Below are 24645 nucleotides of genomic sequence, written 5' to 3' on the forward strand. Positions count from 1 at the left end.
GGAAAGCTGCCGTTACCGTCAAAACTACTAGCCAACTTGCAATCATTGGGCAATAAATTATACAAGGTACGATCACGAATATCCTACCAACAGGACATAAAAAACTGTAATATCCAATGTTTCACGGAATCGTGGCTGAATGACGACATGGATATTCAGCTAGCGGGATATACGCTGCACAGGCAAGATAGAGCAGCACACCGGTAAGACGAACAATAGCTGGTGCACGAAATCTAAGGATGTCTCTAGATTTTGCTCGCCTGAAGTAGAGTATATTGTGATAAACTGCAGGCCACACTACTTGCCTAGAGAGTTTTCAGCTATACTTTTCATGGCTGTTATTTTAACACCACCGACAGATGATGGCACTAAGACTGCACTCAGTCAGCTGTATAAGGAAATAAGCAAACAGGAAACCGCTCACCCAGAGGCGGTGCTCCTAGTGGCCGGAGACTTTAATGCAGGGAAACTTTAATCAGTTCTACCAAATTTCTACCAAATTTCACATGTTAAATGTGTAACCAGAGATAAAACAAATTCTAGACCACCTTTACTCCACACACAGAGATGCGTACAAAGCTCTCGCTCACCCTCCATTTTGTAAATCTGACCACAATTCTATACTCCTGATTCCTGCTTACAAGCAAAAATTAAAGCAGGAAGCACCAGTGACCAGATCAATAAAAAAAAGTGGTCAGAGGAAGCAGATGCTAAACTACAGGACTGCTTTGCTATCACAGACTGGAACATGTTCCGGGATTCTTCCGATGACATTGAGGAGTACTCCACATCAGTCACTGGCTTCATCAATAAGTGCATTGAGGACGTCGTCCCCACAGTGACTGCACGTACATACCCCAACCAGAAGCCATGAATTACAGGCAACACTCGCACTGAGCTAAATGATAGAGCTGCCTCTTTCAAGGTGCGGGACTCTAACCCGGAAGCTTACAAGAAATCCCTCTATGCCCTGCGACGAACCATCAAACAAGCAAAGCGTCAATACAGGGCTAAGATTGAATCATACTACACCGGCTCCGACTCCGACGCTCGTCTCATGTGGCAGGGCTTGCAAACTATTACAGTCTACAAAGGGGAGCACAGCCGCGAGCTGCGCAGTGACACGAGCCTACCAGACGAGCTAAATAACTTCTATGCTCGCTTCGAGGCAAGCAACACTGAGGCATGCATGAGACCATCAGCTGCGCCGGACTACTGTGTGATCACGCTCTTCGTGTCATGTTGTCTTGTCTCTGTCCTTTCCCTTCACCCTGTCTCCCTCTGCTGGTCGTGTTAGGTTACCTTTTCTCCCCCGCTTTCCCCCAGCTGTCCCTTGTCTCCTCTAACTACCCATTCACCCCGTTCCCCACCTGTTCCCTTTTGTCCCTCTGATTAGGTCCCTATATCTCTCTCTGTTTCTGCTCCTGTCCTTGTCGGATTCTTGTTTGTTTGTGTCATTCATGCCTGAACCAGACTGTCGTCATGTTTGCTGTAACCTTGTCCTGTCCTGTCGGAATCTGCCGGTCCATCTGAGCCTACCTATGTTTGGTAATTAAAGAAGCTCTGTTTAAGTTGATTCGCTTTTGGGTCCTCATTCACGCACCGTAACAGAAGAATCCGACCAAGAATGGACCCAGCGACTTCGGATCCTCTCCACTCAGCCGTCGAGATCCAGGGAGCGATGCTAGGCAGACACAAGCAGGAATTGTCTGCTGCTCGACATGCCGTTGAGACCCTGGCCACCCAAGTCTCCAACCTCACAGAACAGGTTCACCATCTCCGCCTCGATCCACCGGCCACTTCCAGGGCTTTCGAATCTCCGGAGCCCAGAATCAATAACCCGCCGTGTTACTCTGGGGAGCCCACTGAATGCCGCTCGTTCCTCACCCAGTGTGATATTGTGTTTTCTCTCCAGCCCAACACTTACTCCAGGAGCACTGCTCGTGTCGCCTACGTCATATCTCTCCTTATTGGACGGGCTCGTGAGTGGGGCACGGCAATCTGGGAGGCAAGGGCTGAGTGTACTAACCAGTATCAAGACTTTAAGGAGGAGATGATACGGGTTTTTGATCGATCTGTTTTTGGGGAGGAGGCTTCCAGGGCCCTGTCTTCCCTATGTCAAGGCAATCGATCCATAACAGACTACTCTATTGAGTTTCGCACTCTTGCTGTCTCCAGTGGCTGGAACGAGCCGGCCTTGCTCGCTCGTCTTCTGGAGGGTTTCCGCGCAGAGGTAAAGGATGAGATTCTCTCCCGGGAGGTTCCTTCCAGCGTGGATTCCTTGATTGAACTCGCTATTCGCATTGAGCGACGGGTTGATCTTCGTCACCGAGCTCGTGGAAAGGAGCTCGCGCTCTCCGTCGCCTCCCTCTCCGCATCACTACCATCTTCCTCTGCCGGCTCGGGTGCTGAGCCCATGCAGCTGGGAGGTATCCGCATCTCGACTGAGGAGAGGGAACGGAGAATCACCAACCGCCTCTGTCTCTATTGCGGTTCCGCTGGTCATTTTGTCACTTCATGTCCAGTAAAAGGCCAGAGCTCGTCAGTAAGCGGAGGGCTACTGGTGAGCGCTACTACTCCTGTCTCTCCTTCAAGATCCTGCACTACCTTGTCGGTCCATCTACGCTGGACCGGTTCGTCAGCTTCCTGCAGTGCCTTAATAGACTCTGGGGCGGAAGGCTGTTTTATGGACGAGACCTGGGCTCGGGAACATGACATTCCTCTCAGACAGTTAAAGGAGCCCACGGCCTTGTTCGCCCTGGATGGTAGTCCTCTCCCCAGGATTCAGCGTGAGACGCTACCTTTAACCCTCACTGTTTCTGGTAATCATAGTGAAACCATTTCTTTTTTAATTTTTCGTTCACCTTTTACACCTGTTGTTTTGGGCCATCCCTGGCTAGTTTGTCATAATCCTTCCATTAATTGGTCTAGTAATTCTATCCTCTCCTGGAACGTCTCTTGTCATGTGAAATGTTTAATGTCTGCTATCCCTCCTGTTTCCTCTGTCTCTTCTTCACAGGAGGAGCCTGGTGATTTGACAGGGGTGCCGGAGGAATATCACGATCTGCGCACGGTGTTCAGTCGGTCCAGGGCCACCTCTCTTCCTCCACACCGGTCGTATGATTGTAGTATTGATCTCCTTCCGGGAACCACCCCCCCCCGGGGTAGACTATACTCTCTGTCGGCTCCCGAACGTAAGGCTCTCGAAGATTATTTGTCTGTAGCTCTTGACGCCGGTACCATAGTCCCCTCCTCCTCTCCCGCCGGAGCGGGGTTTTTTTTTGTCAAGAAGAAGGACGGGTCTCTGCGCCCCTGCATAGATTATCGAGGGCTGAATGACATAACAGTGAAGAATCGTTATCCGCTTCCTCTTATGTCTTCAGCCTTCGAGATCCTGCAGGGAGCCAGGTTTTTCACTAAGTTGGACCTTCGTAACGCTTACCATCTCGTGCGCATCAGGGAGGGGGACGAGTGGAAGACGGCGTTTAACACTCCGTTAGGGCACTTTGAATACCGGGTTCTTCCTTTCGGCCTCGCTAACGCTCCAGCTGTCTTTCAGGCATTAGTCAATGATGTCCTGAGAGACATGCTGAACATCTTTGTTTTCGTTTACCTTGACGATATCCTGATTTTTTCACCGTCACTCCAGATTCATGTTCAGCACGTTCGACGTGTCCTCCAGCGCCTTTTAGAGAATTGTCTTTTTGTGAAGGCTGAGAAGTGCACTTTTCATGCCTCCTCCGTCACATTTCTCGGTTCTGTTATTTCCGCTGAAGGCATTAAGATGGATCCCGCTAAGGTCCAAGCTGTCATTGATTGGCCCGTCCCTAAGTCACGCGTCGAGCTGCAGCGCTTTCTCGGCTTCGCGAACTTCTATCGTCGTTTCATCCGTAATTTCGGTCAGGTGGCAGCTCCTCTCACAGCCCTTACTTCTGTCAAGACGTGCTTTAAGTGGTCCGTTTCCGCCCAGGGAGCTTTTGATCTCCTCAAGAATCGTTTTACATCCGCTCCTATCCTTGTTACACCTGACGTCTCTAGACAGTTCGTTGTCGAGGTTGACGCGTCAGAGGTGGGAGTGGGAGCCATCCTTTCTCAGCGCTCCCTCTCTGACGACAAGGTCCACCCATGCGCGTATTTTTCTCATCGCCTGTCGCCGTCGGAACGTAACTATGATGTGGGTAACCGCGAACTGCTCGCCATCCGGTTAGCCCTAGGCGAATGGCGACAGTGGTTGGAGGGGGCGACCGTTCCTTTTGTCGTTTGGACTGACCATAGGAACCTTGAGTACATCCGTTCTGCCAAACGACTTAATGCGCGTCAGGCGCGTTGGGCGCTGTTTTTCGCTCGTTTCGAGTTCGTGATTTCTTATCGTCCGGGCTCTAAGAACACCAAGCCTGATGCTTTGTCTCGTCTCTTCAGTTCTTCAGTAGCCTCCACTGACCCCGAGGGGATTCTCCCTGAGGGGCGTGTTGTCGGGTTGACTGTCTGGGGAATTGAGAGGCAGGTAAAGCAAGCACTCACTCAAACTCCGTCGCCGCGCGCTTGTCCTAGGAACCTTCTTTTCGTTCCCGTTCCTACTCGTCTGGCCGTTCTTCAGTGGGCTCACTCTGCCAAGTTAGCCGGCCACCCTGGCGTTCGGGGTACGCTTGCTTCCATTCGCCAGCGTTTCTGGTGGCCCACCCGGGAGCATGACACGCGTCGTTTCGTGGCTGCTTGTTCGGTCTGCGCGCAGACTAAGTCCGGTAACTCTCCTCCTGCCGGCCGTCTCAGGCCGCTTCCTATTCCCTCTCGACCGTGGTCTCACATCGCCTTAGATTTTGTCACCGGACTGCCTTCGTCAGCGGGGAAGACTGTTATTCTTACGGTTGTCGATAGGTTCTCTAAGGCGGCTCATTTCATTCCCCTTGCTAAGCTTCCTTCTGCTAAAGAGACGGCACAAATCATCATCGAGAATGTTTTCAGAATTCATGGCCTTCCGTCAGACGTCGTTTCGGACAGAGGTCCGCAATTCACGTCTCAATTTTGGAGGGAGTTTTGCCGTTTGATTGGGGCTTCCGTCAGTCTCTCTTCCGGCTTTCACCCCCAGTCTAACGGTCAAGCAGAACGGGCCAATCAGACTATTGGTCGCATCTTACGCAGTCTTTCTTTTCGCAACCCTGCGTCTTGGTCAGAACAGCTCCCCTGGGCAGAATACGCCCACAACTCGCTTCCTTCGTCTGCGACCGGGCTATCTCCTTTTCAGAGTAGCCTCGGGTACCAGCCTCCGTTGTTCTCATCTCAGTTCGCCGAGTCCAGCGTCCCCTCCGCTCAGGCTTTTGTCCAACGTTGCGAGCGCACCTGGAAGAGGGTCAGGTCTGCACTTTGCCGTTATAGGGCGCAGACTGTGAGAGCTGCTAATAAGCGTAGAACTAAGAGCCCTAGGTATTGTCGCGGTCAGAGAGTTTGGCTCTCCACTCAGAACCTTCCCCTTAAGACGGCTTCTCGCAAGTTGACCCCGCGGTTCATTGGTCCATTCCGTATCTCTCAGGTCATTAATCCTGTCGCAGTGCGACTTCTTCTTCCGCGATATCTTCGTCGCGTCCACCCTGTCTTCCATGTCTCCTGTGTTAAGCCCGTTCTTCGCGCCCCCGCTCGTCTTCCCCCCCCCCCCCCCCCATCCTTGTCGAGGGCGCACCTATCTACAGGGTCCGTAAGATCTTGGACATGCGTCCTCGGGGCCGTGGTCATCAGTACCTAGTTGACTGGGAGGGGTACGGTCCTGAGGAGAGGAGTTGGGTTCCCTCTCGGGACGTGCTGGACCGTGCGCTGATTGATGATTTCCTCCGTGGCCGCCAGGTTTCCTCCTCGAGTGCGCCAGGAGGCGCTCGGTGAGTGGGGGGGTACTGTCATGTTGTCTTGTCTCTGTCCTTTCCCTTCACCCTGTCTCCCTCTGCTGGTCGTGTTAGGTTACCTTTTCTCCCCCGCTTTCCCCCAGCTGTCCCTTGTCTCCTCTAACTACCCATTCACCCCGTTCCCCACCTGTTCCCTTTTGTCCCTCTGATTAGGTCCCTATATCTCTCTCTGTTTCTGCTCCTGTCCTTGTCGGATTCTTGTTTGTTTGTGTCATTCATGCCTGAACCAGACTGTCGTCATGTTTGCTGTAACCTTGTCCTGTCCTGTCGGAATCTGCCGGTCCATCTGAGCCTACCTATGTTTGGTAATTAAAGAAGCTCTGTTTAAGTTGATTCGCTTTTGGGTCCTCATTCACGCACCGTAACACTTCGTAGCCGACGTGAGTAAGACCTTTAAACAGGTCAACATTCACAAGGCCGCGGGGCCAGACGGATTACCAGGACGTGTGCTCCGGGCATGTGCTGACCAACTGGCAGGTGTTTTCACTGACATTTTCAACATGTCCCTGATTGAGTCTGTAATACCAACATGTTTCAAGCAGACCACCATAGTCCCTGTGCCCAAGAACATAAAGGCAACCTGCCTAAATGACTACAGACCCGTAGCACTCACGTCCGTAGCCACAAAGTGCTTTGAAAGGCTGGTAATGGCTCACATCAACACCATTATCCCAGAAACCCTAGACCCACTCCAATTTGCATACCGCTCAAACAGATCCACAGATGATGCAATCTCTATTACACTCCACACTGCCCTTTCCCACCTGGACAAAAGGAACACCTATGTGAGAATGCTGTTCATTGACTACAGCTCAGCGTTCAACACCATAGTACCCTAGGCCTGATCACCGACAACGACGAGACAGCCTATAGGGAGGAGGTCAGAGACCTGGCCGGGTGGTGCCAGAATAACAACCGATACCTCAACGTAACCAAGACTAAGGAGATGATTGAGGACTACAGGAAAAGGAGCACCAATCACGCCCCCATTCTCATCGACGGGGCTGTAGTGGAGCAGGTTGAGAGCTTCAAGTTCCTTGGTTCCACATCAAGTTCCACATCAGGGCACGACATTGCCTATTCCCCCTCAGGAAACTAAAAAGATTTGGCATGGGTCCTGAGATCCTCAAAAGGTTCTACATTTGCAACATCGAGAGCATCCTTACCGGTTGCATCACTGCCTGGTACGGCAATTGCTCGGCCTCCGACCGCAAGGCACTCCAGAGGGTAGTGTGTACGGCACAGTACATCACTGGGGCTAAGCTGCCTGCCATCCAGTCAAAGACCCCAGCCACCCCAGTCATAGACTGTTCTCTCTGCTACCGCATGGCAAGCGGTACCAGAGTGCCAAGTCTAGGACAAAAAGGCTTCTCAACAGTTTTTACCCCCAAGCCATAAGACTCCTGAACAGGTAATCAAATGGCTAACCAGACTATCTGCATTGTGTGCCACCCCCCAGCCCTCTTTTTACGCTGCTGCTACTCTCTGTTTATCATAGATGCATAGTCACTATACAGTCATGTACATACTACCTCAATTGGCCCGACCAACCAGTGCCCCTGCACATTGGCTAACCAGGCGATCTGCATTGTGTCCCGCCACCCCCTCTTTTATGCTACTGCTCCTCTCTGTTCATCATATAATAATACTAATATTAATAATAATAATATTAATACTACCTCAGCCAGCCTGACTAATATAGCCTTGCTACTGTATATAACCTTGCTACTCTATATAGCCTCTCTACTGTATATAGCCTCTCTACTGTATATAGCCTCTATACTGTATATAGCCTCTCTACTGTATATAGCCTCTCTACTGTATATAGCCTCTCTACTGTATATAGCCTCGCTACTGTTATTTTCAACTGTCTTTTTACTGTTGTTTTATTTCTTTACTTACCTATTGTTCACCTAATACCTTTTTGGCACTATTGAGCCTGTAAGTAAGCATTTCACTCTAAGATCTACCTACACCTGCTGTATTCAGCATTTCACTCTAAGGTCTACCTACACCTGCTGTATTCAGCATTTCACTCTAAGGTCTACCTACACCTGCTGTATTCGGCGCACTTGACAAATTAACTTTGATTTCATTTCAATTTGAAGTGAAATGTCTACTGTTTGCTGATGATCTGGTGCTTCTGTCACCAACCAAGGAGGACTTACAGCAGCACCTAGATCTTCTGCACAGATTCTGCCAGACCTGGGCCCTGACAGTAAATCTCAGTAAGACAAAAATAATGGTGTTCCAAAAAAGGTTCAGTCGCCAGGACCACAAATACAAATTCTATCTAGACACCGTTGCCCTAGAACACACAAAAACTATACATACCTTGGCTTAAACATCAGCGCCACAGGTAACTTCCACAAAGCTGTGAACAATCTGAGACAAGGCAAGACGGGCATTCTATGCCATCAAAATGAACATAAAATTTGACATACCAATTAGACTGGCTAAAAATACTTGAATCAGTTATAGAGCCCATTGTCCATTATGGTTGTGAGGTCTGGGGTCCGCTCACCAACCAAGACTTCACAAAATGGGACAAACACCAAATTGAGACTGCATGCAGAATTTAGCAAAAATTATCCTCAGTGTACAACATAAAACACCAAATAATGCATGCAGAGCAGAATTAGGCCGATACCTTCTAATGATCAAAATCCACAACCACCAACCACCAAATCCACAACCACCAAATTCTACAACCACCTAAAAGGAAGCGATTCCCAAACCTTCCATAACAAAGCCATCACCCACAGAGAGATGAACCTGGAGAAGAATCCCCTAACTAAGCAAGCTGGTCCTGGGGCTCTGTTCACAAACACACCCCACAGAGCCTCAGGACAGCAACACAATTAGACCCAATCAAATTATGAGAAAACAAAAAGATAATTACTTGACACATTGGAAAGAATTAACAAAAAAACTGAGCAAACTCAAATGCTATTTGGCCCTAAACAGAGAGTACACAGTGGCAGAATACCTGACCACTGTGACTGACCCCAAATTAAGGAAAGCTTTGACTATGTACATTGGAAAGGCTGCCGTAGACAGACCTGGCTCTCAAGAGAAGACAGGCTATGTGCACACTGCCCACAAAATGAGGTGGAAACTGAGCTGCACTTCCTAACCTCCTGCCAAATGTATGACCATATTAGAGAGACATATTTCCCTCAGATTACACAGACCCACAAAGAATTAGAAAACAAATCAAATTTTGATAAACTCACATATCTACTGGGTGAAATACCACAGTGTGCCGTCACAGCAACAAGATTTGTGACCTGTTGCCACAATGGCAACGAGTGAACTATACTATATTTATGTTTATTTATATTCCCTTTTGTACTTTAACTATTTGCACATCGTTACAACACTGTATAGATACATAATATGACGTGTAATCTTTTGGAACTTCTATGAGTGTAATGTTCACTGTTCATTTTTATTGTTTATTTCACGTTTGTATAGTCTCTACTTCACTTACTTTGGTAATGTTAACATATGTTTCACATGCCAATAAAGCCCCTTGAATTGAGAGCGCGAGAGCAAGAGAGAGCTTGGTAGCTTGCCGATTCTCCACACTTCTCCCACAGAACAAGTGTAAGCATTGGCTGAAGGGACTTTCCCACCATTGTTAAATCCATCACGGAATGCGCAACTTCCAACTCCAGGAGAAGGGTGGAGCTGTTCCCTCCCCCCCGTCCTCGTTTACTCCCCTTCGAAGATCTAATTGGACTGGATATATAAAAAAGCAATATGATAGGTGGAGCTGACCTTTACACCCACTCAATTGTTTCAGATTGATGAATGGGAGTGAACTACAGAAAATGGGAGGGAACATCTTCCTGAAAAATATAGTATTTCATTTTAGTCATTTAGCAGACTCTCTTATCTAGAGGGACTTACATTAGTGCATTCATCTTAAGATACAGTAGCGAGGTGAGACAACAGTTGCAGTAACTAGATTACATTACATTAAATAGGCTATCAGCCCGAACCTCTTGGTTTAAACTGAGCTTTTTTGTTTAATTTCTGTTTGTAAGTTTGTTTAAAATGTATGTATTGAGAGACGCAATGATGGTGATGGGGTGTGAGAAGCTTTATGTGTGCTTTGTCTCTGTTGTTGTATCTCTTAATATGGGTGAAAATTGTAAAATTCCAATAAAAATACTGTTAAAAAAAAAAAAGAGGCTATCAGCAAAGTCAGTGGTAGTTTTTTTTTTTTTTTTTTAATTGCGGGGGGGGTAAGACTGAGGTGTCTTATTTAAGATACTCTTTGAAGAGGTAGAGTTTCAGGCATTAAGATGGGAAGATGGGCAGGGACTCTGCTGTCCTAGCAGTGGCGGCTGGTGGGAGGAGCTATAGGAGGACAGGCTCACTGTAATTGGCTGGAATGGAATCAATGGAAAGGTATCGAAACACATCAAACATATGGAAACCACATTTGAGTACTTTTCATTTATTACATTCTAGCCATTACAATGAGCATGTCCTCCTAAATCTCATCCCAGCAGCCTCCTCAGTGTCCTAACATCAGGGGGAAGCTGGCTCCACCATTGGGGTGCCAGGACAGAAAAGGACTTTAGGGACGACCAAGAGACCAGAGGTGGCAGAAAGGAGTGAGGTTGGGATGTAGGCTTTGAGCAGAGCCTGAAGGTAGGGAGGGGCAGTTCTCCTTGCTGCTCCGTACGCAACCACCTTTGTCTTGTAGTGGAACCGAGCTTCTGTAACGGATGTGAAACGGCTAGCTAGTTAGCGGTGCTGGTGGTAACGGATGTGAAACGGCTAGCTAGTTAGCGGTGCTGGTGGTAACGGATGTGAAACGGCTAGCTAGTTAGCGGTGCTGGTGGTAACGGATGTGAAACGGCTAGCTAGTTAGCGGTGCTGGTGGTAACGGATGTGAAACGGCTAGCTAGTTAGCGGTGCTGGTGGTAACGGATGTGAAACGGCTAGCTAGTTAGCGGTGCTGGTGGTAACGGATGTGAAACGGCTAGCTAGTTAGCGGTGCTGGTGGTAACGGATGTGAAACGGCTAGCTTAGTTAGCGGTGGTACGCTCTAAATAGCGTTTCAATCAGTAACGTCACTTGCTCTGAGACCTTGAAGTAGTGGTTCCCCTTGCTCTGCGAGGGCCGTGGCATTTGTGGAGCGATGGGTAACGATGCTTCGTGGGGTGACTGTTGTTGATGTGTGCAGAGGGTCCCTGGTTCGAGCCCGGGTATGTGCGAGGGGACGGTCTAAAGTTATACTGTTACACTTCCACCGAGAGCCAATGGAGTGTACGGAGCACCGGGGTGACATGGGAGCTGCAGCTTTCTGGATAAAATGCTGGGGTTTAACAAGTTGGGAGCCAACAGAGAGTTGTAGTAGTTCAGATGTGTTATGAAGAGTGCCTGGATTAGGACCTGCACTCTTTCCTGTGTGAGATAAGGTCGTACTCTACGGATGTTGTTGAACATGAACCTGCAGGAGCGAGACACTGTTATTATATTTGCAGAGAATTACAGGGTGTTGTCCAGGGTCACGCCAAGGTTCTTTTCACTCTGGGAGGGGGACACTGTGTAGTTGTCAACCGTGATAGAGAGGTCATGGAGCGTGTAGGCCTTCCCCTGGAGGAGGAGCAGCTCTATCTTGTCGAGGTTGAGCTTGAGGTGGTTGGCTGAAATCCAAGCTGAGATATCTGCCAGCAATGCACAGATGCATGTCGCCACCTGGGTGTCAGAAGGGGGGAAGGAGAAAAGTTGAGTGTCATCTGCATAGCAATGATAGGAGAGACCATGGGAGGATATGACAGAGCCAAGTGACTTGTGTATAGAGAAAAGATGAGAGGAGCTAGAACCAAGCCCTGGGGGACACTAGTAGTGATAACACGTGGTGCAGACACAGATCCTCTCCAAGCCACCTGGTAGGAGCGGCCTGCCAGGTAGGATGCAATCCAAGAGTGTGCAGAGGATCTGATGGTTCACGGATGTTGAAGGCAGCAGATGGATCTAGGAGGATGAGAACAGAGGAGAGAGAGTCAGCATTGGCAGAGCGGAGAGCCTCCGTGACAAAGTGGAGAGCAGTCTCAGTTGAGTGACCTGTCTTGAAGCCTGACTGTTCAGGGTCAAGAAGGTCATTCTGAGAGAGATAAAAAAAAAAGAGAGTTGCTCAGAAACAGCACGCTCAAGTGTTTTGGAAAGAACAGAAAGAAGGGATACCAGTCTGTAGTTTTTGACATCAAAGGGATCGAGGGTTGGTTTCTTGTGGAGGGGAGTGACTCTGGACATCTTGAAGTCAGTGGGGACGCAGCCAGTGGTCAGGGATGAGTAAGTGAGGGAAGTGAGGAATGGGAGAAGGTCTCCAGAGAAAAGGGGATGGGGTCAAGTGGGCAGGTGGTCAGGCGGCTGGACATCACTAGTCGCAGGATTTCATCTGGAGAGAGAAGGTAGAAAGAGGTCAAGGCGTAGGGTAGTTCTGTGTGAGTGGGACCAGTGGACTCAGTAGGCTGTGTGAATGAGGAGTGGATGACGTCAAAGAAAGTGGTTGACAAAGTCGTCTGCAGAGAGAGAGGAGGTGGAGTGAAATAGGAGGGAGGGGGAGGTGGAGTGATATAGGAGGGAGAAGGTGGAAAAGAGTTTCCCAGGTTTGGAGGCAGAGGCGTGGAATTAGAGTGACAGGAAGCGGCTTTAGCAGTGGATACAGAAGAACAAGTAGAGAGGAGGTAATGGAAGGATGGAAGGAAGTTTGGTTTTCCTCCATTTTTGCTCAGCTGCCCACAGCTCTATTCTGTGAGCCACGCAGTGAGTCACTCAGCCACAGAGCAGGAGGGGAGGATCGAGCCGGTTGGGAGGAAAGTGGACAGTGAAAATCAAAAGGAGACGAGAGTAGGGTCGAAGAGGCAGGAGAGAGAGAGAGAGTCAGGAGACAGCAGGGTGAAGGATTTAGTAGAAGGGAGAGATGATAGGATAGAAGAGGAGAGATTAGTGGGAAAGAGAGCGACGATTAAAATACCATCTGGTTAGGGGCTGAGTGGGTAGGGAGAGAGGGAGAAAAAAATGTGATTGACAGCACCCAGTACGATACGTAGGGAAATTAGCTTATCAAGGTGTCATACTCATTGAGGAACTCTCCAAGGTCACCTGGTGGCCGATAGATGTTAAGCTTGAGTGAACAAGTGGACAAGTTACATTCGAAAGAGGAGCTGGAAAGGTGAGAGTGGGGGAAAAATAGAAAATATAAATTCATTAGAAATAAGTATCTCTGACACCACCGCAACGACCAGATGCTCTCGGAATATGAGAGTTCACATAGTCAGATGAAGAGAGAGCAGCCGGAGTAGAAGTGTTTTCTGGGGTATGTGGACAAAGGTATGTGGGCAACCCTTCAAATCAGTGGAAACAGATATTTCAGCCACACCCGTTGCTGACAGGTGTATAAAATCGAGCACACAGCCATAGAATAAAAAATACTAAATCAAGCTCAGCTGCGAAGTGGTAGGCCACAGAACGAGACCGCCAAGTGCTGAAGCGCATAACGCGTAAAAATGGTCTGTCCACGGTTGCAAGCCTCCGGAAGCAACGTCAGCACAAGAACGGTTCGTCGGGAGATTCATGAAATGGGTTTCCATGGCCAAGCAGCCGCACACAAACCTAAGATCACCATGTGCAATGCCAAACGTTGACTGGAGTGGTGTAAAGCTCGCCGCCATTGGACTCTGGAGCAGTTGAAACGCGCTCTCTAAAGTGATGAATCATGCTTCACCATCTGACAGTCGGATGGACGAATCTGTGTTTGGCGGATGCCAGGAGAACGCTACCTGTCAAAATGTATAGTGCCAGCTATAAAGTTTGGTGGAGGACAAATAATGGTCTGGGGCTGTTTTTCATGGTTTTGGGCTAGGCCCCTTAGTTCCAGTGAAGGGAAATCTTAATGCTGCAACATACAATGACAATGATGGCACTGCCCCCTGTGCACAAAGTGAGGTCCATACAGAAATGGTTTGTCGATATCAGTATGTATGAACTTGACTGGCCTGCACAGAGCCCTGACCTCTGACCTCAATCCCATCGAACACCTTTTGGATGAATTGTAATGCTGACTATGAGCCAGGCCTAATTGCCCAATGTCAGTGCCCAACCTCACTAATGCTTTTGTGGCTGAATGGAAGAAAATCCCCACAGCAATGTTCAATATCTGGTGAATAGCCTTCCCAGAAAAGTGGGGGCTGTTATAGCAGCGAAGACGGTACCAACTCCATATTAATGCCCGTGATTTTGGAATGAGATGTTCAATGAGCAGGTGTCCACATACTTTTGGTCATGAAGTGTATGTCTCTCTCGGGGCCAAAAAGTCGAGGGGCTGACAAAAGCTGAGATGAACTAGCCTTTTTGCCCACAGATTGGCAGTTCCAGAGGCTGTCGGAGACTAAAAATTCCATATGGGTTGTGCGCTCAGGGTACACTAGATTAGAAGGGTTGCAGCCCCGGGGTGGGAAGCGTCTGTGAAGCCAACAGGGTGAGGAGCGAACAGGGATAGAAGTCATACGCATACTTTACAAAGCTACAAAAGAGCAAAACGAGATAATCTAAAAAAAAACTAATAATTGCTAACACTAATTGATGATTGCCTAGCAGAGGTGAAGGACACGCCTCTCAGCACTAATTGATGATTGCCTGGCAGTGGTGAAGGACACGCCTCTCAGCACTAATTGATGATTGCCTGGCAGAGGTGAAGGACACGCCTCTCAGCACTAATTGATGATTGCCTAGCAGAGGTGAAGGACACGCCTCTCAGCACTAATTGATGATTGCCTGGCAGAGGTGAAGGACACGCCTCTCAGCACTAATTGATGATTGCCTAGCAGAGGTGAAGGACATGCCTCTCAGCACTAATTGATGATTGCCTAGCAGAGGTGAAGGACACGCCTCTCAGCACTAATTGATGATTGCCTGGCAGAGGTGAAGGACACGCCTCTCAGCACTAATTGATGATTGCCTAGCAGAGGTGAAGGACACGCCTCTCAGCACTAATTGATGATTGCCTAGCAGAGGTGAAGGACACGCCTCTCAGCACTAATTGATGATTGCCTAGCAGAGGTGAAGGACACGCCTCTCAGCACTAATTGATGATTGCCTAGCAGAGGTGAAGGACACGCCTCTCAGCACTAATTGATGATTGCCTAGCAGAGGTGAAGACAAATACCTCCTCCAACAGACCCACCCACCAATTATCAGAACACTATCACAAATTGACCTGAAATCAGTCCAAATCAATGTCCCAACACTTTAAAGTCAAAAGTACTGAGAATTCAGCAGTTCAAACAGCACTGATTAAATACAGTAGGCTAGGAGGTAGATCACCAACCTTTTATGAGTCAATATCACTTTCGCAGTCAAAAAGTAAGCCGAGATCTACCGCTCAGATTTTTTTTTTTAAACATAACTTTTTTATTTTTTACATGAACCTAATTAAAATTTGGTTTGTGCAGTAGGCCTAATACATTATCACAGCATATTGTCTGTCAGTCCCCTGGATATCAGGACAGCGATCACTCACTTCGGATTAGACAAAGATTTCTTCAACAACAACAACAAGCAGGACTCACACGATATTCTCCAAACACCCCACAGTGCAGAAATCCCAATTATTAGCAAAAGGAAGCGACGCAGAGGATGAAGAACCGGATGCCTCGTCCGGACCCGCAGAAGACAACTAGGAAAGCTGCCGTTACCGTCAATACTACTCGCCAACGTGCAATCACTGGACAATAAACTAGACAAATCACGATCACGGATATCCTACCAACGGGACATCAAAAACTGTAATATCCTATGCTTCACGGAGTCGTGGCTGAATGACGACATGGATATTCAGCTAGCGGGATACACGCTGCATCGGCAGGATAGAACAGCACGAGGGGCGGCGGTCTGTGCATATTTGTAAACAACAGCTGGTGCACGAAATCTAAGGAAGTCTCTAGATGTTGCTCGCCTGAAGTAGAGAATATTGTGAAAAATTGCAAGCCACACTACTTGCCTAGAGAGTTCTCAGCTATACTTGTCGTGGCTGTTTATTTACCACCACAGACAGACGCTGGCACTAAGACTGCACTCAGTCAGCTGTATAAGGAAATAAGCAAACTGGAAACCACTCACCCAGAGGCGGCGCTCCTAGTGGCCGTGAGCTGCCCAGTGACACGAGCCTACCAGACGAGCTAAATCACTTCTATGCACGCTTTGAGGCAAGCAACACTGAGGCATGCATGAGAGCATCAGCTGTTCCGGACGACTGTGAGATCACGCTCTCCGTAGCCGACGTGAGTAAGACCTTTAAACAGGTCAACATACACAAGGCTGCGGGGCCAGACGGATTACCAGGACGTGTGCTGACCAACTGGCAGGTGTTTTCACTGACATTTTCAACATGTTCCTGATTGAGTCTGTAATACCAACATGCTTCAAGCAGACCACCATAGTCCCTGTGCCCAAGAACACAAAGGCAACCTGCCTAAATGACTACAGACCCGTAGCACGCATGACACAACAGTGGTAGGCCTGATCACCGACAACGACGAGACAGCCTATAGGGAGGAAGTCAGAGACCTGGCCGGGTGGTGCCAGAATAACAACCTATCCCTCAACGTAACCAAGACTAAGGAGATGATTGTGGACTACAGGGAAATGAGCACCAGGCACGTCCCCGCTCGCATCGATGGGGCTGTAGTGGAGCTTGTTGAGAGCTTCAAATTCCTTGGTGTCCACATCAACAACAAACTAGATTGGTCCAAACACGTGAAGAGGGCACGACAAAGCCTATTCCCCCTCAGGAAACTTAAAAGATTTGGCATAGGTCCTGAGATCCTCAAAAGGTTCTACAGCTGCAACATCGAGAGCATCCTTACCGGTTGCATCACTGCCTGGTACGGCAACTCCTCGGCCTCCGACCGCAAGGCACTACAGAGGGTAGTGCGTACGGCACAGTACATCACTGGGGCTAAGCTGCCTGCCATCCAGGACCTCTACACCAGGCGGTGTCAGAGGAAGGCCCTAAAAATTGTCAAAGACCCCAGCCACCCTAGTCATAGACTGTTCTCTCTACTACCGCATGGCAAGCGGTACCGGAGTGCCAAGTCTAGGACAAAAAGGCTTCTCAACAGTTTTTACCCCCAAGCCATAAGACTCCTGAACAGGTACCCAAATGGTTACCCGGACTATTTGCATTGTCTGTGTGTGTCCAACCCTTCTTTTACGCTGCTGCTACTCTCTGTTTATCTTAAATGCATAGTCACTTTAACTATACATTCATGTACATACTACCTCAATTGGCCTGACCAACCAGTGCTCCCACACATTGGATAACTGGGTTATCTGCATTGTGTCCCCCCACCTCACAACCCCTCTTTTTACGCTTCTGCTACTCTCTGTTCATCATATATGCATAGTCACTTTAACGATACCTACATGTACATACTACCTCAATAAGCCTGACTAACCGTGTCTGTATATAGTCTTGCTACTCTTTTTTCAAATGTCTTTTTACTGTTGTTTTATTTCTTTACTTACCTACACACACACACACACACACACACACACACATACTTTTTTTCCCGCACCATTGGTTAGAGCCTGTAAGTAAGCATTTCACCGTAAGGTATACTACACCTGTTGTATTCGGCGCACGTGACAAATAAACTTTGATTTGATTTTGATTTACCTGGCCTGCCAATATTGTTCTTAGAACATATTATATTTAGAACTGTAAAGTCCATGGAGAATAAGAGCACCTCCTCCCAGCTGCCCACTGCACTGAGGCTAGGTAACACTGTCACCACCGATAAATCCACGATCATCGAGAATTTCAATATGCAATTCTCTACGGCTGGCCATGCTTTCCTCCTGGCTACTCCAATCCCAGCCAACAGCTCCGCACCCCTCACAGCTACTTGCCCAATCTCCCAGCTTCTCCTTCACCCAAATACAGATAGCAGATGTTCTGAAAGAGCTGCAAAACCTGGAACCGTACAAATCAGCTGGGCTAGACAATCTGGACACTCTCTTTTTAATATTATCTGCCACATTGTTGCAACCACTATTACCAGTCTGTTCAACCTCTCTTTCATATCGTTTGAGATCACTAAAGATTGGAAAGCTGCCGCGGTCATCCCCCTCTTCAAAGGGGGAGACACTCTAGACCCAAAGTGTTATAGACCTATATTCATCCTGCCCTGCCTATCTAAAGTCTTCGAAAGCCAAGTTAACAAACAGATCACTGACCATTTTGAATCCCACCGTACTCTCTGCTCTGTGCAATCTGGTTTCCGAGCTGGCCATGGTTTCCGAGCTGGTCACCTCAGCCATGCTCAAGGTCCTAAACGATATCATAACTGCCATTGATATGAGACAGTACTGTGCAGCCGTCTTCATCAACCTGGCCAAGGCTTTCGACTCTGTCAATCACTGTATCCTTATCAGCAGACTCAACATCCTTGGTTTTCTCAAATGACTGCCTCGCCTGGTTCACCAATTACTTCTCAGACAGTGTTCAGTGTGTCAAATCGGAGGGCCTGTTGTCCGGACCTCTGACAGTCTCTATGGGGGTACCATAGAGGGTTCAATTCTCGGGCCGACTCTTTTCTCTGTATATATCAACGATGTCACTCTTGCTGCGGGTGATTCCCTGATCCACCTCTACGCAGACGACACCATTCTGTATACATCTGGACCTTCTTTGGACACTGTGTTAACTAACCTCCAAACAAGCTTCAATGCCATACAACACTTCTTCCGTGGCCTCCAACTGCTCTTAAACGCTAGTAAAACCAAATGCATGCTTTTCAATCGTTTGCTGCCCACACCCGCCTGCCCGACTATCATCACTACTCTTGATGGTTCTGACTTAGAATATGTGGACTACAAATACCTAGGTGTCTGTCTAGACTGTAAATTCTCCTTCCAGACTCATATTAAACACCTCCAATCCAAAATGAAATCTAGAATCGGCATCCTATTTCGCAACAAAGCCTCCTTCACTCACGCCGCCAAACATGCATACATGCACTGAGGTCGGGAAGTCTGAGATTTCCGAGTTCCCAGTTGTCTTGAATGCACTGAGGTCAGAAGTCTGAGATTTCCGAGTTCCCAGTTGTCTTGAATGCACTGAGGTCGAAAGTCTGAGATTTCAGAGTCCCAGTCTTCCACCTGATGGCTAAACTCAAGTTAAAATGCAAGGCTACACTTGGCTAATTATTCATTGCAGCTGCAGCGTGAGTGGAAGAATGGACAACTGTGTTTTATGTTTTAAAATAGTGTTGAATAAAAACGGTGTTGATAGTGCTTGATAAAAACTCACTCATGAAAACAACAGGTCTTTGCTGTATTCTTTGACAGTCTCTCTCTGATCAAGGCATTAAAAGTTATGAAATTTCACTAAAGGCTAGTATCAAACTTTGCTGTGCCTGGGGTTGTGAAAACTTGAGGCACAGTGATTTGAGCTATCGCATTGGGATTGGTCAGAGCAGTAGGTGCTCTCCTTTAGCCACAGGTCTCCCAGTCCGTTGGGTAAGCGGAGTTTGTCTTTTCAGACAAATGAAATGGTTTAAAATGAGAACACTTTGCCTACCCGGTGTGCATGGGTTCTGAATCAAGTGCATCTACCGTGCAACAGAATGTTATTTTTTTTAAATGAGCCTTTATCGTTGGCCTTTCTACAGAAATATTTGGTGATCAACTAGGAATGCCTTGAAGATCGACCGGTTGGTGACCACTGAGGTATAGGGACAGCACTTGCCAGACTATACCAAAGACAACATTTATTGAAAGACAAAAATATACTTGCTACTCTTGCAGAGATGAGTTGTCTTCACAGGCTATAGAGGGTGTATCTAAAATTGTATTTCCTTTATTCCTCATTTCCTCTTTCCTCGTCTCCTTCTCAAAACGCGCTGGAGGAGAAGATCCGAGGAACCTTGGATCTTCTCCTCCAATGCATTTTTTTGAGAAGGAGGCAAGTAGAGAATGTGCGGGATAAAGAAAAAGCTATTGGGATTCACCCATGATGGTTTCATAATGCCATCTGGTGGTGCAGTCTGGGTCATACGCTCAGTTGACCTTCAAGTCTTATTACCCATTCAACACACGGGGAAAGAGGAACAGCTTCACAGATGGTCCTTGATGTGGACGTCTGGGCCGGGACAATATGCTTCTATTCCCCTGGTACTACTTTATCATTTAAATGAATCATCAAAACACTGTTGCTATGGTTTTGACGTAGGCATTTGTCTCTTTACCAACAAAAAAATGGGCCAATTGTGGGTCGTTAAAGCACAGCAGGTGATTAAAGGAAAGAGGTAAACAACTTTATTATTAGCCCTCTGGGAAAATTGGTTTTGCAGCAAAATCATGTCCATAAAAACAACAGACATTTCACAGGGAATAAGAGACTGATGTCACTGTAAATCATAGGACTGGGTCATACTAATGACTGGAATGGAAAGGTATCAGTCACATAGAAAACATTAAATGTGTTTTGATACAGTTACATTCATTCCAATTCATCCATTACAAGGAGCCCAATCCTCCCAATTTCGCCATCCACCAGCCTCCACTATTACCATTGATTTCCATGTCTCCTTCTCTCTCTCTCTCTCCAGAATCATGAGTTTATTGACGAGCAGACTTTCGAGACCAACTGTATGGAGGTAACCATGGTGAACAAATCCGGATCTCGAACCTCGTCCCTGTCGTCGTCTCCCTCCGGCCTGTCATCCTGCTGCTCCAGACGACACAGGAAAAAGAGCTCCAGTCTGCCCAACTGCAACAACCAGGAGCTTTCCACCATCCAGATCAGAGAGAGGCCTGTGATCAACAGGTAGTCGCACAGACAGATCCACACAAAAAAACACACAGGAGTGTCGTAAGCACGCTTGCCTGGGCGACATGTATTAACGCTCACATGTGTACACACACACACACACACACACACATTCAACCCCCCCCCCCCCCCCCCTCCCACACACATACACACACACATCAACCCCCTCACGCACACACACACACACACACACACTCACACACACATTCAACCCCCTCCCCCTCCCACACACACACCAACCCCCTCACGCACACACATACACACAAGCTCACACAGCAAATGGACACACAAACACACAAGCATATACAGTCAAAAGCATGAACACACACACAAGCACACACACACCTCACCCCTCTGTCTCTCTCTGCCCTCTCCCCTACAGTCGCTCCAGCCTGAACGCCAAACTAGACTCTGAGACGGTGCCGTTGAAGAGCGAGCCCTACATCACCACCTCCGTGGTCAACCTGCGTCCCGCCCCTCTCCCATTGGTGACATCATCAGACGGTGACGGATCCACCAGCTCCACCGTCAATTATTCTCAGAGCAACATTGTCAGAGTGTCGGCCTTGTAGATGTCCACTGTCAGTCAAGGTCTGTTTGGCTGACTGTTTGGCTGACTGTTTGGCTGACTTCATGGAAAACTGTTTGGCTAACTGGTCTCAATGAGAAACAGCAGCAGGAGAGAGAGAGAGAAAGAGAGAGAGAGAGATAGAGAGAGAGACAGAGAGAGAGAGAGAGAGAGAGAGAGACACACAGAGAGAGAGAGAGAGAGAGAGAGAGACAGAGAGAGAGAGAGAGAGACACACACAGAGAGAGAGAGAGAGAGAGAAAGAGACACAGAGAGAGAGAGAGAGAGAGAGAGAGAGAGAGAGAGAGATCGAGACCACTAATTGATTGGACTGATTGGAGGACAGTCATCCTGCCAGAATCCCGCATAATTTCCTGCAATTCTACACATTTTACAATGTCAATAATATCTGAGTGAGTAACTAACAAAATCAATTGGGGCCCCCCTGGAGGTCAGGGCCCCTGGACACGTGCCCTGCGTTCCAGGTCGGTATTCGGCCATGATTACTACAAGTTTAGATACCGTAAAACTTCAATTAATAGCCTGGCCGTTTATTTTCTTAAATCACTGAACACAACAGGTGCTTATTAGAGACAGGCTTATCTTTGACCGAGACGTCCATTTCCTTAATGCGCACAGCTTTTTGCATAGATAATTTTTGAATTCCAGCATTCACGTCCATCATTTTAATCAACTTCTTTATTTCCTGCTCTACTGTGTTATAATTTACACACTTTCTTTTTCAATATATATATTTTTGTACTTTTCCTTGACAGGATAATTACTCTCCTCTTTGACTGTGCGTTTTCAGTAGTTCTTACTTTCGCCACTAGATCAGACGATTTCTAGGGGTCGTTGTTGACTGTTTTTATGCTTGCCAGTAAGGTAGCAGTCCTCAGCTGTTATCAGCCAATGGCTAGCAGTTCCTTACTGGTGATAAAAACGGATGATTGACATCATTTTTTCGAGTCATTACTGAATTATATAATTTAACAAATCAAACATTAAACAATTAATTTAGACCCAGCATTTATTATAAACAAGTGTTTATTTGCTGCAAGGTGTGCAGTTAGTTGCCCAGCTCTTAAAAGGGACAGGCGGTTATTTGAAACTCTGCGTTTATTGAAGTTTTACAGTAGCTGGCTAAATGAACTTACTAATCTAAACATTGTTAGTTGACATGACTGTCACAGACATAACAAGAGAAACATTGCTGATGCAAAACCACATTTCCAACTTGCACCTTGTGTATTCTGTTATCCTAACTCAACAGTAAGTTGAGACCCCGACTGAGTTCTTAGCAGTTTGGGGCCCTAAGTGGCCACATACAGTTGAAGTCGGAAGTTTACATAAACTTCGGTTGGAGTCATTAAAACTCGTTTTTCAACCACTCCACACATTTCTTGTTAACTGTATCACAATTCCAGTGGGTCAGAAGTTTACATACACTAAGTTGACTGTGCCTTTAAACAGCTTGGAAAATCCCAGAAAATTATGTCATGGCTTTAGAAGCTTCTGATAGGCTAATTGACATCATTTGAGTCAATTGGAGGTATAACTAGATATATATAAGTGGATATATTTCAAGGCCTACCTTCTAACTCAGTGCCTCTTTGCTTGACATCATGGAAAAATCAAAAGATATCAGCCAAGACCTCAGAAAAAAAATTGGAGACCTCCACAAGTCTGGTTCATCCTTGGGAGCAATTTCCAAACGCCTGAAGGTACCACATTCATCTGTACAAACAATAGTACGCAAGTATTAACACCATGGGACCACGCAGCCGTCATACCGCTCAAGAAGGAGACGCGTTCTGTCTCCTAGTGATGAATGTACTTTAGTGCGAAAAGTGCAAATCAATCCCAGAATAACGGCAAAGGATCTTGTGAAGATGCTGGAGGAAACAGGTAGAAAAGTATCTATATCCACAGGAAAACGAGTCCAATATCGACATAACCTGAAAGGCCGCTCAGCAAGGAAGAAGCCACTGCTCCAAAACCGCCATAAAATAGTCAGACTACGGTTTGCAACTGCACATGGGGACAAAGATCATACTTTTTGGAGAAATGTCCTCTGGTCTGATGAAACAGTAATAGACCTGTTCGGCCACAACGACCATTGTTATGTTTGGAGGAAAAAGGGGGAGGCTTGCAAGCCGAAGAACACCATACCAACCATGAAACACAGGGGTGGCAGCATCATGTTGGGTGTGCTTTCCTGCAGGAGGGACTGGTGCACATCACAAAATAGATGTCATCATGAGGAAGAACAATTATGTGGATATATTGAAGCAACATCTGAAGACATCAGTCAGGAAGTTAAAGCTTGGTTGCAAATGGGTCTTCCAAATGGACAATGACCCCAAGCATACTTCCAAAGTTATGGCTTAAGGACAACAAAGTCAAGATATTGGAGTGGCCATCACAAAGCCCTGACCTCTATCTTCTAGAAAAATTTGTGGGCAGAACTGAAAAAGCATGTGCGAGCAAGGAGGCCTACAAACCTGACTCAGTTACACCAGCTCTGTCAGGAGGAATGGGCCAAAATTCACCCAATTTATTGTGGGAAGCTTGTGGAAGGCTACCCGAAACATTTGACCCAAGGTAAACAATTTAAAGGCAATGCTACCAAATACGAATTGAATGTATGTAAACTTCTGCCACACTGGGAATGTGATGAAATAAATAAAAGCTGAAATAAATCATTCTCTCTACTATTATTCTGACATTTCACATTCTTAAAATAAAGTGGTAATCCTAACTGACCTAAAACAGGCAATATTTACTAGGATTAAATGTCAGGAATTGTGACAAACTGAGTTTAAAAGTATTTGGCTAAGGTGTATGTCAACTTCCCACTTCACCTGTATGTCTCTTATGCCTGGTGCCGGCCTTGGTCAGACGTCATGGTTTGAATAGCTCTCTGTCCTGATATGGACTACCACTGGACTCTGCATGGGATTAAACTGCTGTGATTGGCTGGCTACCTTGGAGCTAAGGGACTTGATCTAGCTAAAAGCCTTTTGCTCAATGGGGACCAATGATAGATCATCCATCTATGGAACAAAGAGGAAGTACATTCAGGAAGCCCTGAAGTACATCTCCTTCCTTTAAGCACAGGAGGCTCAAGCAACAAACTATTGAATCGCTGGATCGTTGATGCCTGAAAAAAAAACACTGAGATACATTGTTGGAGGACTATTAATAAATAATTGTACGGAAGTGGACTAAATCAGGGTCACATATTGTTTCTTGGTAGTCTTAAACAAATCTACTTTGAAACAAAAGTGAACATCTCACACACATGGTTATGGGTCTTAAAAGAAAGA

At 47.1% G+C, this 24645-nt stretch overlaps 1 protein-coding gene across 1 annotated transcript in view; it reads left to right on the forward strand.

The window, feature by feature from the left end:
• The window catches only part of LOC110502472 (potassium voltage-gated channel subfamily D member 2-like), a 123503-nt gene extending 100766 nt beyond the window's left edge, over positions 1-22737 (forward strand). The window contains exons 5-6 of the mRNA XM_036960035.1: positions 20528-20745; positions 21131-22737. Coding sequence (XP_036815930.1) covers positions 20528-20745; positions 21131-21320 — 408 coding nt within the window. The 3' untranslated portion in view covers positions 21321-22737. The remainder of the gene's footprint in view (positions 1-20527; positions 20746-21130) is intronic.
• The last annotated feature ends 1908 nt before the right edge of the window (positions 22738-24645 follow it).

The sequence above is a fragment of the Oncorhynchus mykiss genome, chromosome 2, assembly GCF_013265735.2.
Source record: "Oncorhynchus mykiss isolate Arlee chromosome 2, USDA_OmykA_1.1, whole genome shotgun sequence".
Taxonomy (NCBI): Eukaryota; Metazoa; Chordata; class Actinopteri; order Salmoniformes; family Salmonidae; genus Oncorhynchus; species Oncorhynchus mykiss.